Source organism: Gobio gobio (genome assembly GCF_949357685.1).
Source record: "Gobio gobio genome assembly, chromosome: 6".
Classification (NCBI taxonomy): domain Eukaryota; kingdom Metazoa; phylum Chordata; class Actinopteri; order Cypriniformes; family Gobionidae; genus Gobio; species Gobio gobio.
The window spans coordinates 43,349,620-43,372,099 of record NC_137102.1 but is presented as its reverse complement, the minus strand read 5'-3'; the positions used below and the strand labels follow the sequence as shown (position 1 = coordinate 43,372,099).

Genomic DNA, 22,480 nt, shown 5'->3' with positions numbered 1-22,480 from the left:
CGCAGTGCCAGAACCAGAGAGGTTTGATCAACGCCCTAACACTTGCTCTCCGAGAGACCCCCTCCATTCGGATCCTTTCCTGTGCTTGGGAAATCATTTTTTTCACAAGAGGAAAATTAGTTTTCTCATCACAGAACTTGGCACCAGGCACTTTTAGCAAACGTAATTTTGGAAGGGTGAAGAGCCAATATGGATTTCCATAGCGTCTGCAGAATATGGACTGGTAATTCAAAGTTATAGACAGTATGATGTGCTAAAAATCTAAATCAAATTTCTGCCCGAGTCCTATCCCGATTCTTTTCAACCGGCTGTGATGTGAAGACATGTCCCAAGATTCTGCGCTCAAAAATGCCGTCATCAAACTACGCCTTTGTTTTGAACAGGCGACCTCTTGCGGACAGAAAAGTTACATAGTGCACCTTTAAAGTAAAAATAAAAAATAAAAACACATCTTAAAAGTGTCAAAACACTTGTCTATATGACTTGTGCACAATATATCAAGTCTTGTGAAGCCATGTTTGTGTGGCCAAAAGCCGTTTTTAACTGATAATCTTTCTCCTTTTTGTGCATTAAGAATATATTAATAAGGGCTCAAAAAGTATCTTTCTCCATTGATAGACATTCAAAAGTGACCATGTATTCTCACAAAATATTTTTTGCAAGCAACAAATATCTAATCACACATATTACATTATATTAAAGAAGATGTTTTTACAAGTTCAGAAGTTAATCAGTAATAATACAAAAAGAAAAATTATTTATAATAGCGTACTGAGGAAAATAGAGTAATGATACTACTACAGCAAAAAAAAAAACGGTCTACAACACTGATAATAATAAGAATGTTTCTTGAGCACCAAATCAGCATTTTATAATGATCATGTAACACTGAAGACTGGAGTAACGTCTATGGAAAATTCAGCTTTGCCATTACAGGAATACATTTAATTCTAAAATATATTGAAATAGAAAATGGTTATGTTAAGTTTCACAATATTACCGTTTTTATTGTATTTTTGATTAAACAAAAACAGTCTTGGTGAGCATAAGACATTTTAAACTTTCAAAGACTTTAAAAAATATACAGTATATATACAGGGTTCTGTTTGTGTTTTGGACTTTCAGTTTGTGTTTTGATTTCATTTCTGTGTTCCTTTATTTATTTTCTCACCAATCCTTTGTTTCCATAGTTACCCTTGTTAGTTTATTTGTCCCAGCTGTGTCTAGTTAATTATCTTGTTTCTGTTGTTTCAAGTTGCACCTTCACCTTCAGTCTTTGTCTAGTCACTGTTATGTTACCCTGGTATGTTGGCGTGTGTATCCTTGCCTTTCTGTTTGTTCCTGAGCATTATTAAAGTTTAAGTTTGTATTTTGATCATCTGAGTCTTCAGCTTGTTCCTGTACACACCAACCTGTTACAGATGACTAGACCAACACCAAAACTGGCTGAAGAATTTATCCTCTCCCTCCGGCAGGGTGGTTGTCCTCTGGAGCAGTATGTGGAGGAGTTTGTAAAGTTTTCCCATGGTGAGTTGGAGCGATTCTGCGCTCAACGCTTACTTTCAGATGGGACTGGATGAGGAAGTAATTTGTTTTATATCTCCTGAGCATTGTTTGTCCTTGGTCGAGTCCAACTTTATCCTCTGGCTTAACAGTTCCGATTTTGTTGTTGAAGAAATCAAGGAACATAACAACCCTCATCCAGTCTCATCTCAAAGTCGCTTGGGTGCTCCAACTCACCTCAAGCCTGCAACAAGGCCCTCCACAGCTGCTCCAGAGTCAATTTCTGCACCAGCTCAAAAGAGGAGGCATAGGAGAAAGAAGGATGCCACCATGCCTGAGCCAGCAAGGGACGACTGGCTCATTGACTTCTGGACAGAACCAGCTCCCGTCCACGTCCAGAGTCCAGCGACGTTTCCCGTCCACGTCCAGAGTCCAGTGACGTCTCCAGTCCCTGTGCAGAGTTCATTGGAGAACCACTGGCTAATAGACTTTTGGTCTGAGCCACTTCCAGCCCCTGACCAGCGCCCAGAGATGGTTCCAGCCCCTGACCAGCATCCAGAGAGGCCTCCAGCCCATGACCAGCATCCAGAGAGGGCTCCAGCCCGTGACCAGCATCCAGAGAGGGCTCCAGCCCGTGACCAGAGTCCAGAGAGGGCTCCAGCCCGTGACCAGAGTCCAGAGAGGACTCCGCCTCCTGTCCCTACTGTCCATGCTCCAGAGTCAGTATCTCCTCCCAAGAAGACTTTGTGCGTGCGTGCGTGCGTGCGTGCGTGCGTGCGTGTGTGTGTGTGTGTGTGTATGTATGTTGTGTTGTTGTTTGTTTGCTTTCTGTTAGCTGGGCAGGAGAATCAATCGACTTTTTATATAAGCATATTTTCCCAATACTAAGCTACTGCAAATACATTTCTGCTGTCTATGTAAACTAAAAGTTTGTCCAAACTCCCACGGTCTAAAATTAACTCTAGCCAAGGACATTTCATAAGTATCTGCTATAACGCATGGTTTAAATTTCAATAACTATATTCTGAGCCTTGTTGTTTTTACCTGATGTAAGAAATCTAAGTGAATGAAACCAAAGTTATATTCAAGTGGTCTTCTAAGCTTTCTAATAACAATAGAAATATTCACTTGCATACATGCATGATTCTTCTCTGTGTCCCTAAAGTGAGCCTGTTTAATGATAGATGCATCACTTTAGTCAACTTTTACCTCAGTAGAACATAGCAGAAGTTTATCTTGCATACCTAAAGTGTTTTTACTCCAAAACTGTAGGCAGGGACACATATGCGTTCTGTCACTTTCATTACAGCAAGCCAACAGAAAGAGTGTTATACTAACATCAAAGAGGAGACATATGATACCGCAAGCACCGCAAATAGACAAAGAAAAATCAATGGTGGTTGGCCCAAAAATAGTGTGCTCATAAGCACAGATGGCTGCAAAGCAGGTCGCATAATTACGGAAAAGGCCGCACCAGCTGAGCGACTGCCATTGCGATGAGAGGGAATGCTAGCGGATGGCTTTCTCCAGGTATTATAAACCACCTTTGTTATTTCAAAGGAATCAGGCATCATAATAAGTCTGCTGCTAATGTGCTTCTAAGAGCTCCCTTCAAGGAGCCCTCCTGCGAGATGAATTCTGCGAAAGTAACAGGTCAGCCAAATAACAAGTTATGCATTTCAGCAGAAACTTTGGGGATTCAGGGACCAAACTGAAACTGAAAACACACAATATTAAACCATAAAAATTGCTAAATGAAATGTAAAGCCTGGCTCTTTACAATCATGCCATCAGTCAGGAGCTAATTAAACAGAGCCGGGGGATCTCTAAAGAGACCTCAAACCAGCAATGTTTAGTTCGTTCTCATCCGTACACCTTAAGATGTTATTAAATTATGCTCGCAAATGATGTCTGGCTCAATTCCCAGTCTCATATACGGAGGTAGAAGTGTCATTTTAATCAGCACTAAGGCTACGGTGCTGGACATTTTCCAGTTAGAAGGGGCTTTTAGGAGCCATTGGCACTAATCAAAATCAATCTAATCTTATTCCATTTTGTTACCACAGCTGCAAATGCAAGTCTAAATATTCAGTATTATAAGCATGTGTCGTGATAATTACCAATCACCTCTTGAAGCGCTCATTTCAATTCTCTTAGGTGTAAGTCAAAGATAATACTTTCAGATTATGGCATATGAACCCTCGTAATGAATTTCTTCAGTTATTAAAAGAGACCTCACAGGAATATTTCCATGCTTAACCATTTAATTGGCATGTAAAATTGTTTTTTTAATTCTTTTATTTAAATAACTGAACTAATAACATACTATCATAAGCCAGGCGATCCAAGGATTTTGGCGAAAAAAGGTAAAAATAAAAATAAAGAAAAGGCACATCAAAATGTTGCAAATTTTTGGCAAATGTTAAAACAATCTTTTTCCGTTTAACTTTAGCATATAAATTCTATGTCAAAACTTCTATTTGAAAAATGAAAATTACAAATAAAATAATTGTAAAAATACAATTTATTAATACGTAATATAAATGTATCTCAAACAAATTAGGGAAATAAAGTGGGTTGACTCCAAAAGCTCTAAATGAATTTAAAAATGGTTAAGATGGCAGATATAGACCATTAAAAAAAGTACACAAATAAAATGTATACATCTGTTTCTCAGAAAAAAAAAAATATAGCAGCATTTTAAAGTTTTTGATCGATTTGATGTTATTGAACTCTGAAACCAGAACGAATAACGTTTTTTGGTTTGAAAGATCTATATAATATGCGTTCTTGGCCACGTCAAACCGCGACTGGCTTGATTGCATGTTCAAGGCTTACGATCAGTTTGAAATTAACACCTGTCAACCCACCAAAATCAACTGCGGTGGGTAACGCTTTCAAATCACTAGTCAATTTGGCGGGTTACTTATTAAGTTTACTCACTTTGCTGGGGAAGTTCATGTAAGCCAAATCTGCGTAGATTTTGCGCAAATACTCAACTGGTGAGTCATCAGTATATATTAAATACAGTGTAGGCTATTGCACAGAAGCAGCACATATCTGGCTTACAAGCTGTCCCACTTCGCCGTGTTCTTCTCATTTCCTAATTTAATAATCCTATTATTTGTGAAAATAGTAAGCAGTAAACTTGCGAATTTCAATTGTCTCATTCCTCTCTGAATTTTACAAATATTTAGGATGTGAAAGATACTATATAATTTGCGATATACATACAATTTTCCACAGAAACGATTCGAGGGCAGAGATACAACAAAACTTATGTGACAATGCATTTTTTTTTAGGGATGACGTTATTACGCACACAATTTTACTGGTAAAAGGCCAATTGGATGGAAACAGGCTGGAGACAGCAAATTTCGAAGGAAAAAAAAAAGTTTTGGGCCTTATTTTAACAATCTAAGCGTATGGTCTAAAGCGCACTTGGGCGGGGAAAATTGACGGGGAAAATTGTCGATGCACCCGGGCATTGTCTAATTTCTCGTTGTCCCCATTCTCTTAATGAGTAATGGGTGTTTTGGGCATAACATTCAATAAACCAAGAGTCTCATCTCAGAGTCTCATCTCCCATTCCCTTTAAAAGCCAGTTGAGCTTGCGCCATGGCGCATTCGCTACTTACATGGCAGAATTTGCAAGCAGAAAAACTGAATCCTTCTCTAGGGAGGAAACAGATCTGCTAGTGCAATGACGCCTGCTTGCTCGTCATTACTGCAAATAGGTAATACTGATGCATGCAATGACTATCCATTATGACATGTACGCATTTTTATATTTATGTACACAATAATAATCTTTTACATTTGAATCCTTTACTTCTTCCTATTTAAAAATGTTTGTGTGCTGCTGTGTGTCCCTGTGTGCGTAATAAGCAGAGTGTACCCACCTATTGGCACATATTACTAACGCGTTCTTTAAATAACAAAAAAAAATATTGCGGCATTGACTTTAGTCTAGGTTTTTGTTGGTCAATGGCGCAGTCATTTTCAGTTGCCTCAAACTAGCAATCCGCCAACAATGCACCAGAACACACCTCGTTTTCAGACCAGCACACCCATGGCCGAACAGATGGGCAGAGTGCATTTGCTATTTAAACAACGTGGGGCAGGATGGGAAAACGATAACTGCGTCGGGAGTCGCATTCCAAGATCCAAGGCATTACGCTGGGGGTATGATAGGACCCATTCACTTTGTCAATAACAACAAAAAGTGGATGGAAACTGGGCAATAGTCAGCTTTGAGAAAGCAAGCTAGGGTAGGGTAGGCCAGCTTCTTAAATTCTGCGAAAGTAGCAGAAACAAAGACCCAAGGCTGATTGAAACAACATATATTTATCAAAATATATCTCAGAGGTAGGGGTGTTACACCATGCAAGAGATATATGCAGTAAACTACACTTCAGAAAAAGAAGGCATGAGAGAATCGGCAGTGTGGAGGATCCCTGCGGATCTAACACATTCTCAGAATTCTAATTTGACTTTCGTCTCTGGCAACACTTCTCAATTTTCAAACACAAACATTCTTCGAGACAAAACCAGAGGTATTGGCAGCGAAATTGAACACGTCACCTCGCCAGCAGTACGGATGGATTCAAAACAAGAACTCACAGCTTTCATTCTTTCAATTATCACTCAGTCGTATGATTCTTGTGGTTTCTTTTCCGCCACATATAACGCTGACAACCTGGGAAGAATGGAGGATGCTTGTGAATTTCTTGAAAAACATCTGGGGACATCTTTCGGATGTATCCCAGTGGGACACAGAGTATGTGCAGAACAATAGTTCACACCCATAACAGGCACTGCATTTTCAGCGTTCGCAAAGCATCATGGGAAATCATGACAATGCTGGGCTCAGCCGCTCCGGTTTGGTTCCTTACTAAAAATAATAAAACAAAAGGGAAAATATTGAAACATGAAAATGCATGTACAGCATTGGACAAAAATGCAAGACTTCCTAAACTGATTAGTGCCTACAAATGTGAAGTCTGAGTGTGAATTTTTGCAGTGGGAACTTCAGAAATTGTCTCCCCAAGTGTGTAAACTATGATGAAACTATACAAGTAAAATAATCATAAGTTAGCAAAATAGTTCCTCAGGCATGGTTCTCAACCCTCAGGGATCACAGAATACCAAGGGAAGACAGAGATAGGGCACATTGGTCATTCACTTCATGAAGGTGAAATGTAGGGCACACTCTCATTTGCGCACATCATAACAAAACTCACTCAGTCAGACACACTTCTAAATAATTCCTAAACTTTCATACACAGCTGACCCTGGAGTGAACAGGGCTGGGATGAACCATTTCACAGTCCAAAATATAGGTGGTCGGGGGGGAGGTTCACCAAATACTGTCAAATAGGACTAAAACAAATTAGATCTACAAAATATCACATGAATTACTATTACTGAAAGTCTGAGGACAATTATACGATCGCCCGGCAAGGTTGTTTATATGAAACACATTTGTTTAAATGTTCCAGTGCTCGTCTTTTTTTTTTTTCTTTTTTTTTTCATGCTGCCTGTTTAAACCGCCCCCTAATCTGCTTCATTAAGCATCTTCTAAGCATCTAAATCTCAGATTAATTAACCAAAAGCATAGAAACTAATTGCATTCATCTTTAGGAAGCCCACATAAAAAACAAATCATCTTTCATTATTTATTTACTGATGAATGTGTGTAGAATTGTAGGTCAGAAGCAAGTAAATGTACATAGCTTTGTCAGTAATGTATATCCTTGGAGCATATGATGTACTTTATCTCATCTTTAATAACCTACCATGCTTATTATGGACCTCTTAAATTGTTTGTCATAAAACATGATATACATGACACTCCAATCAGCTCTTATTCACATCAAGCAAGCGACCTTGTGGAGAAAAGACTGAGCTGAAAATACATGTGTGATTTTTTGCATTATGTACAACACCCTCATTTTAAATGACAGCCTGTCACACCTCAGAGAGGATTGTGACCAGAAGATAATCAACACTCTTCATCAAATAACAAGATCAAAATACTGCTACATTTCTTTTACAGTTTCCAACACAGAAGAGAGGCATTCTTTTTAATAATTTAAAGTGGACATAATTATGCCCCTTTTTACAAGATGTAAAATAAGTAAAATGATGTCCCCAGTGTGTACGTGAAGTTTTAGCTCAAAATACCCCACATATCATGTTTTATAGCCTGTTAAAATTGCCACTGTTTTGTGTATGTCCCTTCCTCATGACTTCCTACTTTGTTAGCACACATTACAGGTCTTATGTTATGTAGGGTGAACAATTAATCCGTGCAAGTAAATACACAGAAAAAAAATAGTTTGCCATGGTAATCTTTAATCAAAATGGCGGCCCCTTTCCGATGACGGCAGTTTGAAGGCTTGGGTTTGAATATCCTTAACCAACCCCCTCCATTGTTAGTCTGCTATGAGCGAGAGATGGAGAGGAGGAGCGCTGAAGTAAAACCCAGCCCTCTATTCAATATTCTGTTTAACTTGGAAATACGTCACAGCACTGAAATAAAATCAGTTGCAACTTGCGGTTCACCGGGACTTTAAACGCAAATGATTCAACCTCCCCTAGTTTCTCTTGAAGCCAATACGTAAGTGACTTAAACTGCAATTCATCGACTGGCCACTAGGGACAGGCTCCAAAAGAGAGCAGAATCTCATTGAGCCACATGTTAAAATGGCCAACTTTACAGCAGAAAAAAACATGTTTACAGCCTAGTATAAATTGTGGTTTTCTTCATGACAACTGTGAGGGGGGTGAATTTTTTTATAACTCATTCATTTAAATATTATTAAGCCTTACATTTCTGCATAATTAAGGGCGTGGCCACTTGAGTGACAGGTGGATTGCCGTTTGTCTGCTCTCTGTTAGCCGTCATTTCAGCTCCACCCACGTCCCGCCTCTTTGCCAATTTTCAGTTATCCGGGAGTGACGCGCGGTGATGCGCTGCCAAGATGGCAACAGTCGACGATATTTATTTTTACAGTTTATGATTCTTTCAAGAAATGGGCCGAGCTTCAAAAGCTTGTGCAACAACAACAACAACAACAGAACCTGTCAGAAACTAACGGTGTTCAGTTCAAACCAGACTCTGACAATAATGTCTACAGAGCCAGAGAATAAATGCTGCATGGAGATAGAGTATAGTTTAGTTTAATTATGTTATTATGTTATTATGTTGCCATCTTGCTTTTATCCACTATTACTAGTACAAGCCTGTTGTAGCGGACCCTGTCCGAATGATGGCCAAAACTTTAATGATGAATTTTATGAAGTGTATAGTACATCACACAAGAGATGAAGCGTCTGTTTTCACTTCAGAAAATCACTGTAAGAGCTGAAAACACAGTACAAGAAGTGCACATTCTTATGTACAAGAAGTACCAGTCTTATCCATAAACATTCTCTCTCCCTTGCATTATCATCAGCATACACAGTTAATTACACAAAAACACTCCTTACAACTGACAGTAAACAAATATATACAGACCTTATGCCTTTTCAGGGGGTGCTCAATAAACTGGTTAACTTAATATTTGTAAAACAACTCCAATAAATTATTATTCACAAGTTCACACTTACAAATAAGTCAGATAGAATAACTGGTATGCGTATTTGGCGTGCTGTCCGAGGAGAGGGCTCCGAGCTCGGTATTTGGCACGAACCCAGAGTACTCCCCCCGTATCTCTGGTTAGGAAAGTAACCAGGTGAGTGGAGGAGGGATGCTGAAAACCTGTCAAGGAACTTTGTTGAGTTGACTGGGTATTTATATGATCCTCCACTTGTGCTAATTGGGTAGACATGTTGATTACTGATTGCTGACAGCTGGTTGGAATGACATTATGATTGGATAGATCATTTGAACTTGCTCCTCCCGATCTTTGTTAATGAAACATCATTAAAGTACGTTGCTGTGACCAGTATCGCACTGGAGACTATAAGCTGGATCACGAATGGTTGGAACTGATCCATCCTTGAGCTTTAACTTTTTAGCAGAACCTGCCTTGAATTGTCCCTCGTTAAGGCAATGCACCTACATTGCATTGACATTGTTGTCGCTACAGATGCTGGAGCGTGGAGAAAATGGCGGACAGTGGCTGAGGGTGGAAGCTATGCTAATACAGAACAGTCTGTCAGCGCCGCGGGTGGAAACGTGCAGATTAAGGGGCAGTATAAATATAATAGAACCCCTTCCTACGTCAGAAGGGGAGAGAAATCTGAGTGGCTCGTTTTCTCACATGCTTGCAGAAAAAGGCTTACCAGAACAAAATTACTGGGTTGTCCTTTGTCATGTTTTCTGGGTTGGTAGATGCAGCAGGGACCCGAATATAGCGCTTAAAGTCTGATTTCCAGGATATGTCGCCTGTAATAGCTAAATTCACTAGTGTTTCCAACTGCAAAGTCTACTGATTTCACAATCAGAAAACATGCAAAGTGATCCACACAAAAAACAAACAAACATTTTCCTTGTTCAATTCAAGTCCTGCTTCTATAAAAGGAACACAATACACTTGCAAAGTATCTGAACTGCAGGCGCTGCGATTCTCTTTCACTACACCCTTCTATTTTCACTCTCATGTGTGGTTTTTGCAATCCATCCATAGTTTCCCTGGACTGCTTCCTAGCTTGGGTTTTGTTAGTTAATCTGGTGCGAGGAAGGCAAAGTTTAGCGGAACAATACAGCATTGTACATCATCTGAGAGAAGAGATTAATGAGAAAGAGGCTGGTGAAGCCACAAACGAGATAAAGAATTAGCAAATGAAGCTGCCGTTTCTTTTTTCTTTTTTTCTTCCTCTACTGACTCCGGCTCATCCTTCACGGTAATTTGATTGAGAATGCTCAGTGCATACTACAAGACCTACGCTATCTGCTCAACAGGGGAAAGTCTTGTTCCCAGAAATAACAATTCATCTTCAGGATCCCTGCCTCAGCATATATCATCGACTTGAGGCTCATCATCGTTATTTTACTTCAAAGCAAGCTGATACATGGGAGACAGTGAGCGAGGCAGGAGAAAAGACGAAGAAGGGCGAGGCGAAGCACTTAACAATCCTGGGTCGTGTTCCCACACCCCAATTAATGCGGTGCCAGAAGGACGCCCGCATTCCATTCTCTAAACAGACGAAAACAGGATTGATGACAAAGCCTCCTGCGCATAACTCACGGCCTGACGTGGAAGAGGAGAACGGGACGGAGAAAGAAAGACGGAGAGAATGGGAGCAAAGAGAATTACGGAGAATGACGGATTGAGATGGAGGGCCCGTTTTTCTCTGAGTCTCCCTGGCAGCAATCTTACGTGTGTATCCATTGGCTCCCTGTGAAAAGGCAGTGAAATATCACCTGTCGCCAAATTAGAGCACAACACTCATTTCCCGGTGACGCTTTAACAACAGCTGCCGTCCACCATTAATCTGTCATTGATAAATCAAAGTAATATGTGCACAAGACTTTCTCAAAAAAAGTTTCTCAAAAAATGTGGATTAGGCAGGGGGGAAAAAAAGATAAGTTATTCTCATTACTTTGCGGTCAAGTTTGGGGTCAGTAAGACTTTTTTCCCCCAGCTAGGTCAAATTCAATTGGGGGACATTTAAGACATTTATAATGTTCCAAAAGATTTCTATTTGAAATAAATGCTGTTCTGTTAAATTTTCTATTCATCAAAGTATCCTGAAAAAAATGAAAATTAGCCCATGATTTACTCACCCTCAAGCCATCCTAGGTGTGTATGACATTCTTCTTTCAGACGAATCTGAATGATATAAAACAATGTCCTTGCTAATCCAAGCATTATAAATGCCAGTGAATGGCAGCCCAAAATTTGAAGCCCAAAAAAGTGCATCCATCCATTATAAAAGTAATCCACAAGGCTCTGGGGGGTTAATAAAGGCCTTCTGAAGCGAATCGATGGGTTTGTGTAACGCCTTCTGTATTCAACTTATGAAAAAAAACTTAACTGCTGTGATAAATGACGTCAGGCGTAGCATAAGCGTTTTTAACTGAGCGAGGTATGGGTGTAATGGTACACGTATTCGTATCGAACAGTTTTGGTACAGGGCTTTCGATTCGGTGCACGCGTGTACCAAACGGTTCAGAATGCAATCTTTAACAGTTAACAGTAGGCTTTTTTTAAGCACGGATCACTATATATGCGCTGTATACGTTAGGCGCGTCAGTTCAACTTCAAGCGTCAAGCGCAGCGTGCGAGTTAATGCGATCATCTCTTCCTAAAGAATAAACATAAATTAATATCTCTTAAGGTATGTTGAGGATACATGTAAATGTATCATATGCCGTGTAATCGCTCAATCGGCGTTTCAACCACGGAAAGACAATAAAACTGCTTGTAAACAATGTCACGCAGCATCACATGACCTCAGAAGTCATTCAGTGTCCAGAGCTGTGAGTTCACTAGAGAAATTAACTCTTTCGCTAAATATATGACCTATATTAGCCATTATATTCATTATATTAGCCGTTATATTCATTATATACTACTATTTAGCCTGTTAGTGATGTCTTGTTTATTTAATGTATGTTTAAATAAATCTGTCATGAAAATGACAGCGACTGTGTATAAATGATTATATTTCAACAACGAATTGGAGAAAAAACTTATGAAAACACTTATGAGAGTTGAATATTATATCTAAAAATAAATAGCAACTGAATTTAGGCTAATAGTTTGGGCTCTGTTGTTAACCTTTAATATTATAGTAATGTATAAGTAAGGGCTCCCTATAGTTTACAGCATTATCTTTAAGAAACTGTTAGTTATTATATTGTTAGTATATATATTATAGAATTCATTTAAGGTCAGACACAATTTTTTCAGTAAATAAATAAAAAGCAATTTTGCAAAACTGCTGTACCGAACTCGTACCGAATGTCACTTCAAAACCGAGGTATGTACCGAACCGTCAGTCTTGTGTACCAGTACACCCCTAGCGTGAGGCGTTACACTTTTTTGTGTAAGCTGAAGGCGGTCTGGCGGAAGCTAGATATTTTACTTTATAAAGTTATAAATATGGATATTTTTCTAACACAAACGCATCGATTCACTTCAGAAGGCCTACTGCCATCATAAAGCTTGGATTAGCCAGGACATTCTTTAATATAACTCCGATTGTATTCGTCTGAAAGAAGAATGTCATACACACCTAGAATGGCTTGAGGGTGAGTAAATCATGGGATAATTTTCATTCTTGGGAGAACTATCATATTATTATATTGATAATAATAAGAATTTTTTCTTCAGCACAAAAATCAGCATTTTAGAATAGTAAGAAAGTGAAATAGTAACTTAAAGATTGGAGAAATCTTGCATACAGCACTAAAGAAAAATATATATTTTTACCACAAGATTGAGTGATATTTTAATTAAAAATTCCAAGGTCAATAAATGTAAAAATTAAATCACCCAATAAAAGATCAACATGCATGTAGAATGGATTTTCATTTCATACTGACTTTAAAGCCTGATATTACACTGAAGTAACATACTGCAAAGATAATCAGTCATCACCAGTAGTCGATGGTAATGCTGTAAAAAGAGGCATGTTGTCAGCTAAAAGATTCTCCAAGGTATAAAAAACAAATCTTTATCAAGTGCAGCATACGCAGCATGCTTTTCAAGAGCAAGCTGCAAAAATAAATATATAAAAGCTAGAAAAAGTGCTTTTTGCCAAGGCTGTCAGAAAGGAGATTAATTCCAGGCATTGTCATTTAATGAGCTGTAGAGAGTTACCTGTCACAATACTTCCACACATTCCTCTTTGTGAAAAAAAAAAATCACTTTATTTAATTACTTTGCATCTGTCAGCCACCACCCACCCCACCTCTTGCCACCCCATCTGAACAACATGCACTTGAAAACCGGCGAGTCGGAATCTGTCTTACATAAACAACACACAAGTCATAAAGCAGTGCTGTCATTCATTGCTCCGTGAGAGGTGATTGACGCTCTAAGTGTTGACTACTTCTCCTCGAAAGCCTAAACGCACATTGTACGAGTTGATTTTCAAGGCCGGTCAGTTTATTGAACGCTCGGCCTTATACTTATACAAGGGCTGTGTGTCACCATTACAATGGAGATAGAGGAAGGAAATGCACTCCGAAATAACAGGAAGGTCAGGCAGATCTGTCTCCATAACAGTGAGGAAAGCATTGACTAAATCTCTTTTATATGAGCACTACGCTGCAATACACATAAAATCTCACACTCAACCGCCCTCACTTACACACAAAGGAATAGAGGAACACTACACTGAAAAACCAAGCTATTGTTACCATCCAATGCTATAAATTTTGGAATAATCCTGGATGTTCTGGAGTGAGCTTGTATGTCTCATTGGAATAAATTAGGTATGGGGCTGCAAAAACAGGCTGCAAATGTAATCAAAATGATTAAATCACAATCGCAATTAAACGGCAAAAGGCTACGATTTAATTAAAAAGATATATATTCTGCATGTGCTGCATACTTCAAAAAGAAGCATTAGTAGTACACTGTTGGAAAATATTGAAGTCTTTGTCTCGAAATGAATTTTTTTTAATGACTATTGACAATTTTTTTAATAATATAGTTTTTCATATTTTATATTTAATCATTATTAATCAGTATTATATAACAATAATTGTAATATTCCAAAGGACCATGTTCCAAAAATGATCCAATCACATCTATACTAGACAAAGTCATAAAAAAAATCATAAAATAATCACATTGGGAAAAAAAATACTATTTAATCAGAAAGGGAAAAATTTACAGTCAGACCGTCATTATTCGCAAAAGAAATACTAAAGTGAGCGGTGTGTTCATTTTAATATAATGACTATCTGAATGTACATTATTTATCTTATTACAATGCAACAGTGGCGTCTTTTCACAAAAAGCTAAGGTATGGCGAAATCTGATGACATCATAAAATCTCAGGCAGCGGATTCAATACTTTATATATATAATATATATATTATAGCATACTTTATTAGCGATGGATGCTATTTACACAGTGAAAATAGTGATATGTTCTATTTACACCATGTAAAAGTAGCAGTTCCCTTTCGTTCAGTCACTACGATGTAACGTTAGTGACTAACGAATTGGGGTTTCGCCTAGAAGCCAATCATCTTCGAGATCTTAGAAAACGCCCAATGGCAGTGCCAATGCCATGGGCATGCGGAATTTGCATACGTAACTCCGCCCCACGTGTGGGTATATAAGGAAGTGCGTGGGCAATATCGCATTATGTTTTTGCATCGGAGCCAAGAGCATCTCTTCACTCCTGCAAGCCTGAATTCTGAAGTCCTCTCTTCAGTCTTCGAGACGAGCGGTTCTCCAGGGTGTTGGTGTGACGGCACATTCCAGCGATCGCATATTGCCTGCCTGCTGATCTGTGCACTGATCTGAAACAGCTGTGTGTGTTTTCCCTGGGCGTTTCGGCACTCTGCAGAGCTTTCCTCTCACAAAAAGAGCTTGCGCGTGGCACGTCTTTTTAAAGATGGTTCGCCCGCGCACTTCTGGGTGCGATCGATCTCCGTTGCTGTCTATGGACACATTCGAGCAGTGTTTTTGGATGTGTCCCAGTTCCTGGGAGCCTGGTTACAGCTTCAGGGACTGTCTGCTGGGTCGTGAAGACCATCAGGCTCGGCTATGCAATTTGGTTCGCACAGGCTCCTCCCCGCTTCCGGGGAGTCTGCGCTCCATGGTGGGGGCCAATTAAAGGCCCCAGTCATGCGTGCAGAGGTTGCCACCCTACTGGCGAAGGGTGTGATCGAGCCTGTCCCTCCAGCCGGAATGAAGTCCGGCTTCCACAGCCCTGACTTCATTGTACCCTAGGAAACCGGTAGGTAACGGCCAATCATGGACCTGCCCGTCCTGAACCGATCCCTTCACAGGCTTCCATTCAGGATGTTGGTAGCGAACGCCTCCTCGGACGCGTCCGTCCGGTAGATTGGTTGCAGCAATCGACCTGAAGGCTGCTTACTTCCATGTCTCCTTCCTCGACGCGGACCGTTCCTACGGTTTGCTTCGAGGGGCGGACATTCAGTACGCAGGGTTGCCACGGGTTGGGGTGCCATGTGCAATGGACAAGCAGCCGCGGGCTCCTGGACAGGACCCCAGCGCCTTCTGCATGTCAATTGCCTCGAGTTGCTGGCAGTACGGTTCACCCTGCACCGCTTCCGGGCGTTGCTGAAGGGTAAACATGTACTGGTCAGGACAGACAACACGGCCGTTGTAGCGTACATCAACCACCAGGGCGGTCTACGCTCCCGCCGTATGTCTCAACTCGCCCGCCATCTCGTTCTATGGAGTCAGAAGCGCCTGAGGTCCCTTCGTGCTGTCCATATTCCGGGAATCCTGAACCGTGCAGCAGACGAGCTCTCACGGCTTCAGCCACTTCCTGGAGAATGGAGACTCCATCACCAGATGGTACAGCTGATTTGGGAACAGTTCGGCGACGCACAGGTAGATCTGTTTGCCTCCCACGACTCTTCCCATTGCAGCCTGTTCTATTCCCTGACCGAGGGCACGCTCGGCACGGATGCACTGGCGCACAGCTGGCCGCGGGGCCTACGCAAATATGCGTTCCCCCCAGTGAGCCTTCTCGCACAGCTCTTGTGCAAGATCAGGGAGGACAAGGAGCAGGTCCTTCTGGTCGCCCCGTTCTGGCACGGCCGGACCTGGTTCCCCGAACTCTTACTCCTTGCGACAGCCCCTCCCTGGCCTATTCCTCTGAGGCCTCCTTACTCAGAGACAGGGCACCCTTTGGCACCCGCATCCCGACCTGTGGAACCTCCACGTGTGGATCCTGGACGGGACGCGGCAGGTTTGAGTACCCTACCACCTACGGTGGTGGCTACCATCACTTCCGCTAGGGCAGAGTCCACTCGGCATGCCTATGCGTTGAAGTGGAACCTCTTCTTCACCTGGTGTTCTTCCCGCCAAGAAGATCCCTGGAAATGCTTGATCGGGTCAGTGCTCTCGTTCCTCCAAGAAGGGTTGGAGCGAAGGCTGTCTCCCTCCACCCTTAAAGTTTACGTGGCCGCAATATCTGCCCACCATGACCTCTTGGGGAGCAAAAAGGTAAGTCAGCACGACCTGGTCATCTAGTTCCTGAGGGGAGCGAGGAGACTAAATCCGCCTCGTTCTCCCCTCGTACCCTCTTGGGACCTCTCAGTAGTCTTAGATGCTCTGCTGAGGTCCCCCTTTGAGCCTTTGCGGTCGGTCGATATTAAGTTCTTGTCTATGAAGACAGCGCTACTGACCGCATTGGCCTCCATCAAGAGGGTAGGGGACCTGCAAGCATTTTCGGTTGACGAAGCGTGCCTGGAATTCGGGCCGGGTAACTCTCACATCACATCCCTGAGACCCCGGCTTGGATATTTGCCCAAGGTTCCCACCACTCCGTTCCGAGACCAGGTGGTGAACCTGCAAGCGCTGCCTTTGGAGGAGGCAGACCCAGCCTTGGCACTGCTCTGTCCAGTACACGCTCTCTGCGCTTACGTAGACAGGACGCAGTGTTCAGGACCTCAGCCCAGCTCTTTGTCTGTTATGGTGGAGAGCGGAAGGGAAGAGCTCTCTCGAAACAGAGGCGGTCTCACTGGATAGTGGACACCATTGTTTTGGATTACCAGCAGCAAGGTCGACCGTGTCCCCTTGGGGTTAGGGCCCACTCCACTCGGAGTGTGGCCTCCTCTTGGGCTCTAGCGCATGGCGCCACGCTAACAGATATCTGCAGAGCTGCAGGCTGGGCGACACCTAACACATTCGCCAGATTCTATAATCTCTGAGTGGAGCCAGTGTCCGACTATGTACTCACCTCTACTAGTGGCCGGTAATGGACCAGGCTCAGGTGTCTTCGCTTGCTCGCCATTCCACTCCACGGACTGGATACGTGCGATTATTCCTCAGGTTCCTCCAGCACTGTCTTACGCTGACACCAGTTCAGTCTGCCCTCTCTGAGCCCAGATCCTCGTGTTCGGCCAGGTGCCCCGTGTGCATGGTTCCCCTCCGGCGACCCCCACACGTGTATTTCCACCGTAAGTCTCCTCTGTGAGCAGGTGTCTTTCCCTTGGCAGGTCCCTGCCACCCCTGGGGTTAAAAATCCACCTTCGGCTGGTACCCCAGAGTTTTCCCATATGCAGCCCATAGCGGGTCATATGTGTACTCTCTAAGTCCTCCCTACGGGTAGGCATCTTGGCATTTCCTCACTGGAATATGCATCCCAGTGTACCTTGGTGTTCCTGTGATAAGTGGGATTCCTTCGTCCGTACTAGTCTTATGACAGGGCACTCGCACTTACGCAGGGCACTGGAAGACAGCTGAGTGGCGTGATTATATTGGGACCCCCATTCGTTAGTCACTAACGTTACGTCGTAGTGACTGAACGAAAGGGAACGTCTCGGTTACGGATGTAACCCTCGTTCCCTGAGGAGGGAACGGAGACGTAACGTCCCCTTGCCACATCCGCTGTGCTGCTGGAACGACCGGGAGTTCAGTCTTGGCTCCTATATCAGATATTGCTCACGTACTTCCTTATATACCCACACGGTGGGGCGGAGTTACGTATGCAAATTCCGCATGCCCATGGCATTGGCACTGCCATTGGGCGTTTTCTAAGATCTCGAAGATGATTGGCTTCTAGGCGAAACCCCCATTCGTTAGTCACTAACATTACGTCTCCGTTCCCTCCTCAGGGAACGAGGGTTACATCCGTAACCGAGACGTTCTTTGCAATATGTGCAAATAGTAATTAGATGCTATTTATACTTTATTTTGACAGATACATACTATTTGCACCTCAGTATTGTTGTACATTAACAGGATGCAATAATAACAGTTGAAGAGTGAAAATTATTATATTTATTAAAATTATTAAATGGATGCCGCCTTAATAAAAGCCACTAACCCTAACCCTACCCAATAAATACTTTTATTATTATTAAACATTTCGTTAGGCACTTTATTTCCACTTTTAGGACATTCTCTTCATTTTTATTTGAAAGTAAATGCCTTTCCGATGTGACAGGTGATGGGAAAAGGGAGAAGAGCGAGCTCGTCAAAAGACGGATTCGAACCCTGGTCGATTGCGTCAAACTAGATCCATGAGCCTTATGCTTTATTGTCTACGCCACTGAAGACATTTAACCAAGTGTGTCTTTTTTTAATTTTGTGTGGCCCAACCAGGCATTGTTAGGCGGAGCTAGTGTAAATAGACACTCCGAAAATGTTATTCCTTTGGTGTGACAACAAGTGGCGATGAATCCCAACCCAGTGATTTGATCATAACCCAGCAGTTATATAGGCCACTATATTTTTAAGTATTGGACAAAAAACAATAACCTGCACTTAATAACCTAGAATACTGTCTAACACTTGATGGCTGCTCTGTCAAGTCCTCGTCGTCAGTTAGGAACCTGGGTGTGCTCTTTGATAATCTTTCATTTGAAAGCCACATCTGTAAGACTGCATTCTTCCATCTTAAAAATATATCTAAATTACGGCACATGGTTTCAATGCAAAATGCTGAACAGTTAGTTCAAGCGTTCATGACCTCAAGGCTAGATTATTGTAATGCTCTACTAGGTGGTTGTCCTGCTCGCTTAATAAATAAACTGCAGCTGGTCCAAAATGCAACAGCTCGAGTTCTTACTAGAACCAGGAAGTATGACCATATTAGCCCAGTTCTGTCAACACTGCACTGGCTCCCTATTATAATCTTGCTAATTACTAACAAAGCACTAAATGGTTCAGCTCCCCAGTACTTGAACAAGCTCTTAACACATTATACTCCATCACGTCTTTTGCGGGCTCAAAATTCTGGCCAGATGATAATACCAAGAATATCCAAATCAACTGATCCTTTTCCTATTTAGCACCTAAACTCTGGAACAGTCTTCCTAGCATTGTTTGGGAAGCAGACACACTCTGTCAGTTTAAATCTAGATTAAAAACACATCTCTTTACTATGGCATACTCATAGAACATTATCAATTTATATTATTCAAATCAGTTAAATGATTGTTTTTATGCTGCTAGGTCTGCCGGATATTCTGAATATTCCAATCTAATATGACTTCTGACCGTTAATGTTTCCTGAATCAAATCATACACTGTTTGTTCATTGGCCAGAGGAGAACTGGCACACCGACTGAGTTTTTTTTCTCCATTCTGTCACCTGATGGAGTTTTGGTTCCTTGCCACCGTCGCCTCTGTCGCATTTGGCTTTTGGCTTGTGGCTTGTATAGATGTGATTGGATCATATAATTTTATTATTATTCGGAACACTGTCCTTTGTAATATAATAATTATTGTTATATAATACTGATTCATTTTGTTGTCTATTTTTTTCTTTTTTTGTACTGAAGTGTGAAGTATTTATATTTGTAGGAAAGGTCACAAAGCCTCATGAAAACTTTTATTGAAGTTACGAATGAAATTACACAGACAGGCAGCGAGTGCTTCATTTATAATCACTGAAGCTGTCAGTCAGTTCAGTGCAAACTCATTGAGTGCAAAAACTCCAGTTATAATCAATTAATCAGACTAAACTTCCCAATGAATGTCTGCTTTATTTGTTATAATGAGAGGATTTGTGCGCGTGTAAAACTTGCAGCATTTTGAGTGATACTGAGCGGATTCTCACTACCGGTAACTCCTCTGATTGGTCATTATGTTCAACAGAAATGCCTGTGATTGGGTACAATACTCAACATTGCAAAATCACGTTGTAAATAGACACATTTGAAGTGCTGCTGAACTCATGTGAAACAAATATAACAACCAGATCACTTTAATTTACTTGCTTTTCTCTTTTATTAAACAAATACCAATTATATGTCACCGTAGTAATATATAATAGTACTTTGTATTGTATTATATGGCAGCTGCCATACCCTGCCATACCCAATTGACGCCCCCAATAAATATATAATGGACATGAAATATTGATCCCAGTTAAAATGATTTGATCATGAGAAGAAAAAGGAAACAAGAGACATGAAACAAGCACAGTGCAAGACGTTGGTTGTCAGGGACAATGGCCACATTTTCCTGTACGCCTTGAATGCCACGATTGACCAATCAGAATAGAGTATTCCAGAGTGCTGTATAGTTAGATAAGTCATATACCTGCATAAGGGACAGGGGCGTCCTTGTCCAATGCGACCAGGGGAGGGTCTAGCAGTACAGTGTCCATGTTCTCCGTGATGACACCATGGTAGGACGTCTCGATCCATGGTTTGTGCTTATTCACTGCAATGGAGAGAGAGGGAGAAAAAAGAGAGAATTTAAATTCTGAACTTGACTGTTCAAGATATCAACAAACATCTCCTAAATAAGAATATAAAAATTCAGTGTGCTCATGCAAAGAATGACTAATAATGGCAATCGATAAGTCCAATAAGCAGGGGCTGTTTGTTCAATTCCCCAAATGGCCGCATCCCTGTCTCCTACAACACGTATCCAGGGAAACACCCTCATTTATCTGGGCCTAGTGTGCTCAGTTGTTCCTCCTTCTTCTTTTTTCGTGTCTGCTGTATAACAAGAGATACCACAACAAGATGCTAATCAATGGATGACACAAATGCAATCTTCTAACCAGTGAAAAGAAAACATCCCTGCAAGAGTCTTTGTGCATTAAACAGCTTGTACCTAAGCAGTGTTTACACTGCTTGGAAAATTAGCTCACCAAGCCCCTGTACACATCTAATGTCAAGTTTGCTAAGTAACACAACTGTACTGTTTTTAAGGTTAATTTAATATCTGATTTTTAGTGAGCTTATTTTGCCAAAATAAGAGTATTTTGTTAATCAGCACCTGAAGCTTAACTCTTTCCCAACCGGCGTGTTTAACAAAAGTTGCCAGTCACCACCAGCGTCTCTGATAATTTTCATAAAAAATGTCATGGCCCCCAGAATATTTTGTTGTATGAATATCCGAATATACAATATTTGAAAAGAAAGAACAGAGCATCTGCTTTTTACACAAAATGAAAAAGTTTTATTCTAGCTATTTTATTCTTATCAACACTTGAATGTGTGTTTCATAAATAAAGCAACCATATGAACAAAAAGCTGAGAAAATCGCGGATTTTCCAAAAGCAATGCTTTTATCACTTGTTTCTGCTTCTTTTTTCCCTGTGTTTTGATCTGCAGATTCTCTACTCTTTCAGAAGATGCGTAATAGCGCCCCCTACCGTATAACAGTGAAAACACGGAAAGCCAGAAAATTCTGTCAATGGCGGGAAAAGAGTTAAAGGTGCACTGTGTAAATTTTAGCGCCATCTAGATGTAAGTTAGATGTGTGAGTTTGCGAATTGCAACCACTCACCCCTCCCTTTTGAAGCACAAAGAGAAGCTACGGTGGTCGACACAGGACAATTTCGTCATCTGAGAGAGCACAGAGTAGATGCATCTGTAGAGCATTTTGTCCGTTTAGGGCTACTGTAGAAACATAGTGGCGCAAAATGGCGACTTCACTGTAAGGGGACCGGTGTATGTAGATAGAAATGGCTCATTCTAAGGTAATAAAAACATAACGGTTCATTATGTAAGGTCTTTATACACAACTAAAAACATAGTTATGTATATTATATTGTATTTCTGACAATAGATCCTCATAAATATTACACACTGCACCTTTAAAAAAAGTAAAGTAATCTAGTTTTAAATCTTACAAACAAGAGCTGCATTGAGAGGAAAAAACCGAGTATAGATGTAAGAAACATTTTTTTTTTTTCTTTCTTCTTCTTAACCACAGGCACACCCACCAGTTAGCTATTAAATAAATACAATTGTCAAACCCAAACATTGAGTGTGTGAATGAGTGTTTTAACTACCCAGAACATCTTTGCAAATCCACAGCAACAACCCTGGCTAACTGCTCAGCGGTCACTCTTTAGATAATAATATATTGCATAATTTCTCAGCTATATTACATGTCGG

General features: G+C 41.1%; 1 protein-coding gene across 1 annotated transcript in view; it reads right to left on the bottom strand.

The window, feature by feature from the left end:
- The window catches only part of clstn2a (calsyntenin 2a), a 307,786-nt gene that overhangs the window by 171,503 nt on the left and 113,803 nt on the right, over positions 1-22,480 (bottom strand). Inside the window, exon 2 of the mRNA XM_079820557.1 lies at positions 20,667-20,789. Within this exon, the coding sequence (XP_079676683.1) occupies positions 20,667-20,789 (123 nt within the window). The remainder of the gene's footprint in view (positions 1-20,666; positions 20,790-22,480) is intronic.